Source organism: Myotis davidii, unplaced genomic scaffold (genome assembly GCF_000327345.1).
Source record: "Myotis davidii unplaced genomic scaffold, ASM32734v1 scaffold65, whole genome shotgun sequence".
Taxonomy (NCBI): Eukaryota; Metazoa; Chordata; class Mammalia; order Chiroptera; family Vespertilionidae; genus Myotis; species Myotis davidii.
The window spans coordinates 171,654-185,417 of NW_006297833.1; the positions used below are offsets into that span (position 1 = coordinate 171,654).

General features: G+C 44.7%; 1 protein-coding gene across 1 annotated transcript in view; it reads left to right on the forward strand.

Moving 5' to 3' along the window:
- Positions 1-13,764, forward strand: part of FLT1 (fms related tyrosine kinase 1) — a gene marked incomplete at its 5' end in the record, with an annotated part of 158,605 nt that overhangs the window by 122,063 nt on the left and 22,778 nt on the right. The window contains 5 exons of the mRNA XM_006773677.2: positions 6,693-6,806; positions 8,414-8,502; positions 11,918-12,074; positions 12,517-12,614; positions 13,289-13,411. Of these exons, the coding sequence (XP_006773740.1) occupies positions 6,693-6,806; positions 8,414-8,502; positions 11,918-12,074; positions 12,517-12,614; positions 13,289-13,411 (581 nt within the window). The remainder of the gene's footprint in view (positions 1-6,692; positions 6,807-8,413; positions 8,503-11,917; positions 12,075-12,516; positions 12,615-13,288; positions 13,412-13,764) is intronic.

A 13,764-nucleotide genomic window follows, 5' to 3' on the forward strand; every position in this document is an offset into this window, starting at 1 on the left:
CCCAGGAATAGGATTGCTGGGTCATATGGTAGCTCTATCCTTAATTTTTTGAGGAATTGCCAGACTGCTTTCCATAGTGGTTGTACCAGCCTACATTCCCATCAGCACTGAGTGAGGGTTCCCTTTTTTCCACAACCTCTCCAACACTTGTTATTGCTTGTCTTGTTGATAATAGCCACTCTAACAGGTGTGAGGTGGTATCTTATTGTAGCTTTGATTTGTATTTCCCTGATTGCCAGTGAGGTTGAACATCTTTTTTGTTATTATTTCTTTATTTAACAAAGCTTCCCATGTACCTCAAGTAGAAAATTTTTCTTCATGAGAGAAAATAAATCCTTGAGGCATTCCAGGGCTAATTGTTATTCTCAGTCTCTTAATGGGCCTCAGGAACTCCACTCTGTGGGACAAGGTGTTTTCCAATTGGGTGGGTCAACTGTCTTCCCCCCAGGCAAAGCCACCTGCATAGCAAATACCTGCATGAGAAAGATGACCTCCACAATGTGAGGGAATGACTCAGCACAGAAAACTGAGGTGTCTGCCTTGTGAGTTCTAACTCCAGAGCCCCCAGTCATGGCTTCTGCTAACACAGCTCCAGTCCACTCTGCCCTCCCTCTGCTGGAGCACAAGGTGAGTGGCTCCACAGGGAATTTTGTGCTTTTGGCCCTTTAAGGGGGTTTCTGCCTGTCCAGCCATTTCTCCCTAGAAGACAGCAACTCCACTGCTTTTCACAGCCAGATGCTCCAATTACCATCCTCAGTTATCAGGGTTCTCTCCAGTGAGTCTTCAATTGATTAGTCAGGAAGTTTTTCTGTATTTTAATTGTAATTCCAGTTTGGTCCTGGGAGCATGTCTGTGCAGCAGCCACTTACTCCACTGCCATCTTTTATCTCCAGGTTGAACATTTATATATATAAAAGCTTAAGCAACCATTATGACCGGTTGACCAAATGATTGGTGGCTATGACATGCACTGACCACCAGGGGGCAGACACTCAATGCAGGAGCTTCCCCTTGGTGGTCAGTGCGCTCCCACAGCCAACTTCCAGTGGCCAGCCAACCTCCCACAGTCCCTTCCCCTGGCCGGCCCCTCGGGGCCCTGATCGGGACTGGGCAAGATGGCCCCAATGGGCTCCACAGGTCAGGCTAAGGGACCCCACCTGTGCACAAATTCATGCACCAGGCCTCTAATCTTTTCATAAAGTTATTGGCTGTTTGTATGCCTTTTTGGGAGAGGTGTATTTTCAGGTCCTCTGCCCACTTTTCTTAAAAAATATTTTCATTGACTTCAGAGAAGAAGGGAGAGGGAGAATTAGATAGAAACATCAGTGATGAGAGAGAATCACTAATTGGCTGCCTCCTGCATGCCCCTGCTGTGGATCAAGCCCGCAAGCCATGCATGTGCTCTTGACCAGAATTGAACCCTGAACCTTCTCGTCCGCAGTCCAACGCTCTATCCACCTAGCCAAACCAGCCAGGGCTCTGTCCACTTTTTGATTGGGTTGTTAGTTTGTTTGTTTGGGTTGAGTTTTACAAGTTATTTATATATTTTTTAAATTAAACCTCTGTCAGAACTACTGTTTGCAAATATCTTCCATCTGGTTGGCTGCCTCTTTGTTTGTTGTCCATTTCTTTTGCCGTGCAAAAGCTCCTCAGTTTCATATGGTCCTATTCATTTATTTTTACCTTTACCTCCCTTGCCTCTCGGGTCAAGTTTGGAACCTATATTTTCTTCAGTGTAACTTATTGTTTCCGGTCATATGTTTACGTCTTTGATCCATTTTGAATTAATTTTTGTACATGGAGACAAACTGTAACCCAGTTTCCTTCATTTGTATGTGGCTTTCCAGTTTATCAAGCACAATTTATTGAAGAGACTATCTTTACTCCAATGTGCATTTCTGGATACTTTGTCAAAAATTATCTTTCCATATATGTGTGATTTTATAGCTGGGCTCTCTATTCTGTTCCATTGATCTGTGTGTCTGTTTCCCTACCAATATCATGCTGTTTTGATTATCATAGCTCTGAAGTATAATTTGAAGTCAGGTAGTGTGATACCTCTAGCTTCATTCTTTTTTCTCAGGATTGCTTTGGCTATTCTGGTCTTTTGTGGTTCCATATAAATCTGATGATTTCTTGCTCTTTTTTTAAAAAAAATGACACTAGGATTGTGATGGGGATTGCATTAAATCTGTATATTGCTTTGGGCAATAAGGCCATTTTAATTATGTTGATTATTCCAATCATGAACATGGGATATTTTTCCATTTTGTTGTGTCTTTTTCAATCTCTTTTAATAATACTTTGTAATTTTCAGTATATAGGTTTTTCACATTCTTTGTTAAGTTTATTCCTAGGTATTTCATTCTTTTGGTTGCAATTACAAAAGGAATTGTTTTTTCCATTTCTTTCTCTGAAGTTTTGTTGTTAGTATACAGGAAGAAAGTGGATTTTTGCACATTGGTTTTGTACCCTGCGACTTGACTGCATATGTTTATTGTTTCTAATAGATTTTTAGTAGAGTCTGTAAGGTTTTCTATATACAGCATCATGTCATCTGCAAAAAGTGACAGAGATTGATTGCAAAGCTGGATCTACTTACTAAGGCTCTCAAAGAGACGTGACAACTCTGTGCAGTCCTGACCCCGGGCTGGATTCTGTACTGGAAAATATTGGGGCCACCGATAAAGTGGAATCAGAATGGTGGACTAAAGTATTGAACCAATGTTAAAGTTACTGAAGTTGTTAACACTACTGTGATTGCATAAGTGAATATTCTTAGGAAATGAACACTAAAGTATCTATGCATGTAACTTACCCTCAAATGGTTCAGAAACAATGATACAGATGGATCCATCCCATATGATAAAATGAGTGGGTTAAAATAGTAACAATTGGTGAATCTGGTCTGCAGGTGTTCTTTTGTCATTAATTTCTGACAGCTTTATCACCACGTGCCTTGGAGAGGGCCTCTTTGGATTGATGTAACTAGGTGTTCTGTTTGCTTCTTGGATTTGAGGATCTAGTTGTTTCCATAGATTTGAGAAGTTCTCATCTACTATTTGTTTTAACAGAGTCCCCATTCCATGCTCCCTCTCTTCCTTCTCCACAATGCCTATGATTGTGATATTACTTTTTCTGATGGAGTCAGGGAGGTCTCGTAGAGCTCTTTCATTTTTCTTTATTCTTAGGTCTCTCTCTTCTTCCTTCTGTGTTATTTCTTGATTCCTATTTTCAATATCACTAGTTCTTTCCTCTAATTGGTTGGTTCTGTTTTCTATGCTCAACAGCTCACTCTTAATCTCCTCAATTGCCTGCTTCATTTCCAGGAATGCTGATATATTCATTTTTAAAGTTTCAATTTCCTTGGAGAAATGTTCATTTTGTTCATTGATTTGTTTTCTGAGTGCACTGAATTGCCTGTCAGTATTTTCTCGCATCTCATTGAGTAATTTCAGAATTGCAACCTTGAAATTTCTATCATTTATATCACGTAATTCCATGTTTTCCAGCCTACTTTCTGGGGATCTTTCATTTCTTTCTGGTCATCGCCATTATGTGGTTCTTCATGGTATTTGCTGCCCTCCTTGGTTTTCACATTTATCTTTGGGGAGGTCTTTTTCCTATGTTCCAGTGGGTGATGCTGAATTGCAAGATGTTTACCTCTGTGCTCTACCAGATTTGAGCCTCTGCAGCTTCCAGAGGGCAGTACCCCAGACTGCTTGTGGTGGGATTTGTTTGGTCCTCACCATAATGGTGACCCCTGACCTCCGCATGTCTGGCCCAAGCACCCCTCCTGAGGTTCAGTCACAGGGGGAAACAGCAATTTCTACTGAAACACTGCTTGGTTTACAGATAATATGCTCCTGAAGCCAACTCCATGGGCAATGGAGGCGGGGGGCAAATCTGGGGAGTCTAAGCAGCAGCAAGGCTCTGTGATTTCCTTTCTTTGTCTGAAACACCGCCGCCAGACCCAGCAGTGGGGAGCCTCACACCAGCACCCACTGCTCTGTAGGGTGGGCCTCTGTTGACTCAGTGTTCACTCTTGCTGCTCACATGAGTGACTCCAGCCCTACTCGCTGCATGGCCAAGATTCAGACTGTACTCTCTCACCACTCGTATGCAACCACACAACTCAGACAATGTCCTCTCTTGCTACTGGAAGCTTGCAGCTCACAGCTTACAGATTGCCCTGCTCTCTGTTCCTCCAGGCTGATGGAAGTGCCTGCTACCTCCACCACCAGCTTTCTCCCCTCTCCTGGCCAGGCTGCTAGTTCCCATCTGTGCTGCAGGGCTGCATCTATGGCCTTGTCCTTGGCCAACTCTGTGCTTTCCTCCCTTCTCGTCTTCCCTTTTATCCCCCCAATGCCCACCTTTAGGTGTTTCAGTGTGCAGGTCTCTCAGGCATGCATCTGTGTTGAGCAGGGACTTTTTCATTGAATTATAGGTGGTTAACTTGTTGAAATATCAGGGGGAGAGGAAAAGAGGCACTCTTACACTATCATTGCTCTGACATCACCTCTCTCTATAGCCCTGTGAGGTATATATGATTATCCCAGTTTTCAGATAAAGAATAATGGCCCAGAGAGATGAAATCGCCTCTGCAAGGCCACACAGCTCCCCAGTGTATAAGTAAGGATTTGAGTGTGAGTCTTGTAGTTTTGAGGGCAGTGCCCTTTCCCCCACACCACGGTGCTACCAAAGAGGTGCTGACTGCCTCCTAAACATGGCTCATTGCTCCAAAATCCTGAGGCCAGCTAGTATTCCACCTTGAGATACACTGGAACTAAATCTGGAAGCATCTGCTTCCTCAGCTGGTCCTGTTTCCCTGCTTACTACCACACTCTGTCGGCTGTGCTAAAGGGGTGTAAATGCATGAAGGGATTGATGAGTTTGAAAAGAGAAATTTTGACCTGATATTTCTTCAAGGCCCAAAGAATCTACTCTATGTAATACAGAAATAGTATGTGTAATATCTTTATAAATGCTTATCCTTTTTAAGCCACCAAATCATCCACTATACAAAATTTCTAAAAACCATTTTCATTCAGCTTTCTTGTTTTTAAATTGGTTGGCCATCTGTTTCTAAGAGAAATTGAAAAGGCAGAATGTCAAATAAAGGTCATGAGTCAGAAGCTCTTTCACAGTGCCCTTGAGCAAAACCTTTAACCTTTTGGGGTCTTATGCCCATATCTGCAACGAGAACAGTAATCATGTTGTTTATTTATTTAACAAATATTTGTTGAGAATCTCCTGTGAGCCAAACCCAACCTCACTGGAAGGCTTCCAAAGTTCAACTATTATTAAAAAATGATTTGTACTTAAGAAATACCGTATCGGTATCTACCACAATGTTACATGCATATCCTCTGACCCATTCCAAGACCATCCGACAGAAATACTTGCACATGTGTACAAAGATTACACACAGGCTGTCTACTACGGCACTATTTGTGTGTTTTTTAATATACACTTTTTTATTGATTTCAGAGAGCAAGGGAGAGGGAGAGAAAGATAGAAACACAATGATGAGAGAGAATCATTGATTGGTGCCTCCTGCATGTCCCCCATGGGGGATCGAGCCCGTAACTTGGGTGTGTGCCCTGACTGGGAATCAAACCATGACCTCCTGGTTCATAGGTCAACACTCAACCACTGAGCAACACTTGCCGAGCTACAGCATTGTTTTTAATGGGGGGAAAAAACTTTAAACAATCTATATGTTAGGAATGCCATAAACCAATTAAAAAGGAGGGATAGAGTCTTTGACATATTAAAAAGAAGGAAAAGCAAATTATATCTGTCCATATAGAGAGATGTATATAATCCCATATATATGTCATCCCACTTATGTAAATTAAAAAAGATCTTTGGATATATATTTTTTATAAAAGCATAGAAAGGGTCTGAAATTCCAAAAGATTAACAGTGGTTATTTCTGAAAAGTTAAGTGGGCTGGAGTGGCTTTCACTTTTTACTCTATATACATCATACTGTTGAAATGTTTTACAGCAAGATTATACAACTTTTTATTTCTAAAAATAACTTAAAATATTTAAATGCAGACAGAACAAACTTAGGTTTTAGATTCTGTTAATTCTTAGACTGATGTTGTTTATTTCTGAGAATGAAATTGAAATCAGATGCTTATGGATCCTCACAACTTGAGATAACCCTGTGGACTCCAGGGAGAAAAAGGTTATAGGGAGAAAATAACACATTGCAAAGATTTTTATAAAGGGGGGGAGGGTGTCACTTGTGGCCATTTGTGCTCCTTCTTTGTAACACCTCAAAGAGGGGAAAAATGAGAAAAAGAGGTAAGCTGTGGGCACATCCCTGCCTGGAAGGTTCTTGCTGTGCCTGGTTCTGATGGAGGGAAGTCCTTAGAAGGCATTTTCACAAGGTGCCCTGCTCTGAGTCAGCACATTACTGAGCAGGCCTAGGTCCACAGAGAGGAAATGTGCAGTGACTAACCCCCCCACCACTCTGGGCCTTACTGTAATCAAAAGGATGTTGGCTCAGGAGGGTGGGAGTAATGAAAACAGTCTGGAGACTTGGCCTTTCTGCAGAATGTGGGGAAGTTAATGAAGCAACAGGCAGAGCACTGACAAACATGGAGGGCAGGAACGCGGCTTCCGGCGGAAAGAGCCTCATTGTCCTGTCGCCTTGACTCTTCCTTGCTTCTCACACAGAGGGGGCCACAGCCAGCGAGTACAAAGCTCTGATGACTGAGCTCAAGATCCTGACCCACATTGGCCACCACCTGAATGTAGTCAACCTGCTGGGAGCCTGTACCAAGCAAGGAGGTAAAATGAGACTGGACAGGGCTGCTCCATGTCCAGCCCACATGCTAGAAGCAGACTTCTCCAACATACAGCTTCTCCTCCCCGCCCCTGTTCCTCCTCACCTCCTAGAAAATGGCCTTTCAAAAGGTCCAGAGGAAACAGTTTTTCCATTTATAAAAGGGGACGGGGGTTCCCATCCTAGAAATGCCTTCCCTGTGCAGTTAATTTAAAGGTTCTGAAGGGAAGGACAGCCAAGCACAGACCTTCCCATAGGGGAGGACAGAAAGGCCTTCGGGAACACTCATTCGTTCGGGCGAAGCTTCAAAGGAATGTGCAACCTCTGCACTGAGCCCGGCCCTGGTCGCCTCCTCCAAAGTCACCTCCAGAACTGACCGGGGCTGATCAGAGAAGCCCCTTCCCCTGTGCCTCTGAGGGCGGTGTAGCGGCCTCAGGGCGGACGCCCCTCCCGCGGGCAAGGACTGCAGGCTCCTCCTCATGGTGGGTGACATACAACCTGTGGCAGCAGCTTCCCGTTCCGTCCCGGAGGGCAGAGGAGGTGCCGTCAGGCCTTCTAACATGCCACGTCCTGACAGAGACAGAGCACCCCTCTGCCGAGCAGGCGGCCTCTGTGCGCCTGAAAGGCTGGGGGGCCTGTGCCCTGGGGCTCAAGGAACCCGCGCAGCTGCGCTCCCAGCAGGCGGAACTGCTCCAGGATCACCCTGCTGTCGCCCAGAACCGGGACCGGAACCGGAAGCTGCTCTTCGCAGCAGGTCTCAGGCCAGCCGGGGCGGTGGGGTACGCAGTGGGGAGCGCAGGCGCCAGAGGAGGCGGACGCAGCCTTCGGGCACCACTGGGAGACCGACTTGCACTGGGGTGTGTTTTCCTTCTCAACCCGCTTGCTTCTGTTTAACCAGGAATCGGCAAACCACGGGGTCAGCCTGTGAGATTAATTTGGCCGTTTTAAATAGTTGAGTGAAAAACTCAAAAGAATAATATTTTGTGAGAATTATATGAAATTCAAATTTATATGTTCATGAGGTTTTATTGCAGCACCGTCACTCATTTGGTTGTATTGTCATCTATAGCTGCTTTCACACTACAAGGGCTGCACTGAGCTGTATGGCCTACAAAACCTGAAATATTTGCTGTCTGCTCCTTTACAAAAACGTTTGCCTACCCCTGCTTTAGCCCTTCGGACAAGCCTGGAGGCAAAGGCTGTGCGGATACCCCACCTGCCTGGGAAGAGACAGTCCAGATAGAACCGGTCTATTTTCTGCACTGGAAGGGAGGACCTGCTTGATAATCCTGGGGTTACTGTGACAATATCTTGAGGCCCCCCTACTCACTAGGGTGTGGCTAACAAACAGAAGGTGGCAGCAAGTTACAGGGAGAGCCCTGGCATGGGCCCCTCCCCTCCTCAAAGTTCTTTTTTTTTTTTCCTGCTTCTCCCCACTCCCAACTCCCAATTGTCTCCTATTCCTTTTGAATTTTTTAATTGAAAAAACTTTCTCACCCAGAATTGCATCCCTAGACCCCACTAATATAAAGACAAGCTGGTTCCGGGCTTCTCGGGCTGGCAGCTGGCTGACCTGCTTGGTGAGGCTGAGCATGTGTTGTTTTGGCTGCAGGGCCTCTGATGGTGATCGTTGAATATTGCAAATATGGAAATCTGTCCAACTATCTCAAGAGCAAACGAGACTTATTCTTTCTCAACAAGGTAAGGAATTTAGGGGTTGGACATTCTTAAAGAGAGCAATGACTTTTCATTTAGGCTGTTGCCCCATAAAGCAAGAGAAACCTATATATTCCCATTAGACCAACATCTGGGTTTCCCTCCTTTTTAAAAATTTCCTTACGCTCTTTTTGCGGACAGCACAGAGAATATTTGATCCTGGTGTATGGAGCAATAAATAAGGATTAAATTTGCTAGCCATCTATCTAAACACCTATCAAATCATCTTGATAACTTTATCTCTCTCTCTCTTTCTCCCTCTCCCTCTCTCTCTCTCCAGATAAGCACAGACACACACAAATCACTTAGTCACTTGTTTGATAAAGATAGCAAGTGTAATTGTCTCTGTTTATTAGAGAAATTAGATTAATCAACTGAGTGACTTGACAGTAAACAATAGACCAATGATGGAGTCCGAGAAATCATTTTCTTTCCTTCCCACTCTCCTTACTCCCACTTCTTCACACCCTCACCACCTGTCACCCCTACATATGCACTGAACCAGCCTTATCCACTAAAATAAGGCTATGTAATAAAAGAAACACATGGGTCCAAATTCTAAAGGCAAATCAAGATTAAAAGAGGTTATTGAATGTAGGAAAAAAGACTTTAATAAAACTTTGCCAGTGTGACCCATCCCACCAACGCAGTGTCCTTCTTTGGTCTGGAGAAGCTCAGCAGACAATGATTCAATATTATTAATTGGTAATTAGAAATGTTGGTGAGGAATCCACGTAGTGTGGTGGGTTAAGCACTCGGACTCTGCATCCAGACTGCCTGTGTTTAAATCCTGTTTCTATCACTCATGAGATCTGGGACCTTGAGCAACTTACTCAGTCTCTTTAAATTTAAGTTTCTTATTTATTGAACAAAAGTAATAATAGAACCCAACTCATTGTTTAGAGAATTATATACAGATAAACATTCAATGAGTGTTAACTATCATCATCGTCATTGACCCACTGAAATAGAAAGAATAGGTGAGTTCAACTGAAAGCCACTGATCTGTATGATCTATATAATAGATTAAGTGTCCAAAACCCATGAGTGGTGCCTATCTCTGTCACGTGGACAAGAGTGGTCATGTGGCACGCAAATAAAAACCACTGGACAACTAGCCCAGTCTCTCATTTCTTAAACTTTGATCCAACCAAAGACACATGCTCTACCAGACGGGCAGCCTACATGCGAGGACATATTTTCCCCAATTTTAAACCATGTCCTCTCATCATTAGAACCTATAAGCTGAATGGGATCTTTGTGATCAGCTTTTACACACCCTCACGGTACAGAGGTGCTCAGAAAAGTCAAGTGATTGACTTAAGGACACACCTACCAAGAGATGAAAGAAAGAACCCAGCCCTCTTGTCGCCCCTCCCAGTGCTTTTCTCTGCACGACACTGGACAAGGAGGGGGAGAAAACGCAAGCAGTGGAAAGTGGTGCCCTGAGCTGAGGGCAGTGCAGACCAGTCCTGAAATCCTGGACTGGCTTCAGGAAGACCTAAGCCAGCAGAATACCCCAGGGATCAGGGCAGGATGGAACATTTGGATTTGTGCGTCCTTTGTTTTGAAGAGTTTGCTTCCTTCTCTGGCTATATTTAATAATTCACCTCCCTGTTGGTGGAGCCTAGTATTACATGGAAAACACATGGCTCTATTTCATATTTGGAACCTAAAGCAATATAAAGAGAAGGCGAAGAAAAACCCAAATGGCTAAATAGAAATGGGATATTTCATTTTCCAAATAAGTTCACTGCTTTCTGACAGTGTCCCAAAAGTTCAGTAAATCAGCCTTTATTTAACAGAAATAGTTACCAATAAGCAAAGCTGAGAATACCATTGACTGAGAGTCAGAAAGCGGATGAGGGAGCTTGAGTTACGGTTCTTGGGAGACAGGCCCCAGGCTGAGACTTCTGGGAAAGTCGGGAAGAAGGCTGCCCAGAGCGCGTGGCGGTGGCCCTGCGCCCCGAATGGGCCTGTGGAGCACTTTCTCCCCCACACCCCTGCCAGCACTCTTCCCTGCTGCCTTCTGTCCTGGAGAGGGTCTTGTAATAACTAAAATTCCAGTCCCCAACTGAGCAGAGTCAAATCTTACTACCTCAGGGAGATACTCTTTACCAGCTTTCAGGTAGGTCACCGGAGTGGCGGTGGCTGTTCCCTCAGAGGCCTGCCTCCCGTCCTGCAGCGCAGGAGGGTCTCTTTTCGGGAGGCCGCAGCCCAGTGCCCTCTACACTTTGAGAATTTGAAGCTCTCTCCTCTGCCCTCTGCTTGCTCCCACTGCGCCCTCTAGTGGAGGCATCACTCCTATTTTGTGACGTTTCTAGGAAAAGCCAAGGAAGGGCAGGAAGCCTGGCCAATCCCAGCACTGCCACAGCGTGCTGGCAGCTCAGGGACAGCACCCAGCCCCAGGCCCCCTTGGCCTGGTTTCAGTATTGCCTTCCGGCAGAATTGAGACTAGTTCCCTGATCCCGTCATGAGGCCACTGGGAGTGCTAAGGTTTTATTGTCACAGTTGTTAGTTGAATTACTAAATGTGATACAAATCTTTTCTGGTTCCACATAAACACCCAAACCAATAACTCATTTTTCTGAGTCAGAACATGATAGGATGACAGAGCCTTTCAGATGAGGAAGATGAAACCCAGAAAAATAAGCTGATTTGCCCAAGGTCACATTCACTAATGTCAGAGCTAGACCACACACCCGGGCTTGGATGCCCTGTCCAGGATAAAAGGCCTTTTCTACCCCTGTTAGGGTCTTACTGTTTCTTTGTTTGCATTGGAAGGAAAATAAAAAAATGTTCATGTTCCCTCCTTTCCTAACAAAACCGGAGAAATTGGGACTGCAGCCCTCTCTTATTACTCCTCGTAGGGATTACAAAGTGAAGCCCAAGTCCTCTGGGGATGCTTTTCCGCCATTCATGCCACCTTTCATCAGCTGGCACGTGGGGTGGGAAAAGTGCTTAAAGGCACAAACTGAAGATGGCCAAACCTGAGTTCAAGCTTTGCCATTTACTAGCTGCATGTGACTTTGATTGCTTGACTTCTCTAAACCTGTTTCTTTATGTATAAGCAATAACTACTTCGTGGAATTGTTGGAAAGATTAAATGAGAAAATATACCTAAGTTTTTTTAAGATTCTGGATCACACAGAGTAAGCTCTCAGTGAGTTCCAGCTGAAATTACTACTCCTTTACCGTACCCAGGACGCTGGCTCGAAGCCCACCAACAGCAGCATAGACTCCACAACCCCAGGAGTAGCCAGGTGCCTTGCGGCTAATTTACTATCTATTTTGTGGAAAAGGCATTCTCTCAACTCGGGCAATTGCCAGCTTGAGGTACTATCTTCTCCATTTTGGTTCTGGAGCTCCTTCATCTGTGTCCTTCTGGGTCTGTTCAAAGGATGCAGCATTACACATGGAGCCTAAGAAAGAAAAAATGGAGCCAGACGTGGAGCAAGGCAAGAAACAAAGACTAGACAGTGTCACCAGCAGCGAGAGCTTCGCGAGCTCCGGCTTTCAGGAAGATAAAAGTCTGAGTGATGTGCAGGAAGAGGAGGGTAGGTATTAATTCCTTCCTGTCCTACAGTCTGAGATATTTTTACAACATACTGTGCATCTCTGAAATTTTTTTCTTATTTATCACCCTAATAAACATCCGTGGGAGACTCGAAGGGTAATGTCCTGAGGAGATAAGATTTGAATAAGATTATTTACAGAGTTACTAATTTTGACAGGGAACTCTGTACAATTGTCTCTCCTCAAGCCTTTTTGTCTTAACGGGTCATCCCACACCCCCCACCCCCACCCCCATGCTTGGGAAAATGGGCTGGAGGCTTGGAAAAATCTCTGATATTCATACTGAAACTCAAATGCTCTTGAAAATGAACTCTGATCCACTTATTGGTTTGTTTTATGTTTTACTAACATTGATCCAATAAACCGGGATTTGGCATAATAACAAGCGTCATTACAAACAGCTACGGTTTTAATGCTTTCCAGATTCTGACGATTTCTACAAGCAGCCCATAACTATGGAAGATCTGATTTCTTACAGTTTTCAAGTGGCCAGAGGCATGGAGTTTTTGTCTTCAAGAAAGGTCAGCCTTGCTCTTTACTGTTACTCTTCGTTGCCAGGGCTGGACATGTGGACACTGACATGGACAAACACACGTGTTGGTTATAAACCCACTTTTCCTAGTATTTGCTTATACTTATGTTTTTAAATATAGAGTAAATATCATGGCTGATGCCTGAATTTGTCCTGATAGGAGCGAGGAGTTTTGAGAACACCAAGTCTCAATACCAGGGGGTAGAACTGAACTCTAGGGGAAAATTTGACCGGACAGACCTGGTCCCCATTCTTCACATTGCCCTCCACATATCTGCAGCCCTGGCCCAAGCCCGGAACACTCCGTTCCCAGGAGGGCTCTGCTAGTCCAGCTGTGGGCCCTCCCGGGAACTGTAGCTGGAGGACCAAAGTTTGGGGGGAAGTTTTGCTCCCTGGGAGAATTTGATTGCAGCTTCATCAAAGAGGGTGCTGTGCTGCAAAACAGTAGCAAAGCAGATGCAGGCCCTGCCTTGTGTTTGGGGCCTCGGGGGCCCCTGTCTGTAAAGAGGCGCTTCACGTTTATGGTAACTCCGTGTGCACTGGGGGTTGCTTCCGTTGTGTAACAGATCCTCAAATTAAGAAGAATAATGACACTGAGAAGCCACAGGAAATTAGTCAGTTAGACTAAGGAAATGCATTGATTATGCAACTGTTTTATTATAGTGCATTCATCGGGACCTGGCAGCACGAAACATTCTGTTATCTGAGAACAACGTGGTGAAGATTTGCGATTTTGGCCTTGCCCGGGACATTTATAAGAACCCCGATTATGTGAGAAAAGGAGATGTAAGTCAGTTTGATGTTTCTTTGACTCGTTTATACACTATCATTTTTAAGCACAGACCAATGCCCTTGGTAAATACTTACACTTCCTTGACAGTGGTCCCCTGAAAACCATTGTGTGCTTTCTGTGGAGACAAGACGGCTGTGTCCCAGAGAGCCCGTGTGTGGGGTGGCCCTGGTCTGAAGGGCTACTCACCGGGTTTTGTTCTTCCCTCACTTCCGGCGTGGCACCTGTCCTCTGGGCAGTGCTGCCTGAGGTGGCTAACCTGAGAAGTGTTTAGCGGGCTCTGGGCACCTCCCTTTGACTCCTGTGGGAGTTTTTGGAATCACTGGAAAGAACAGCCTGGACTCTTTCC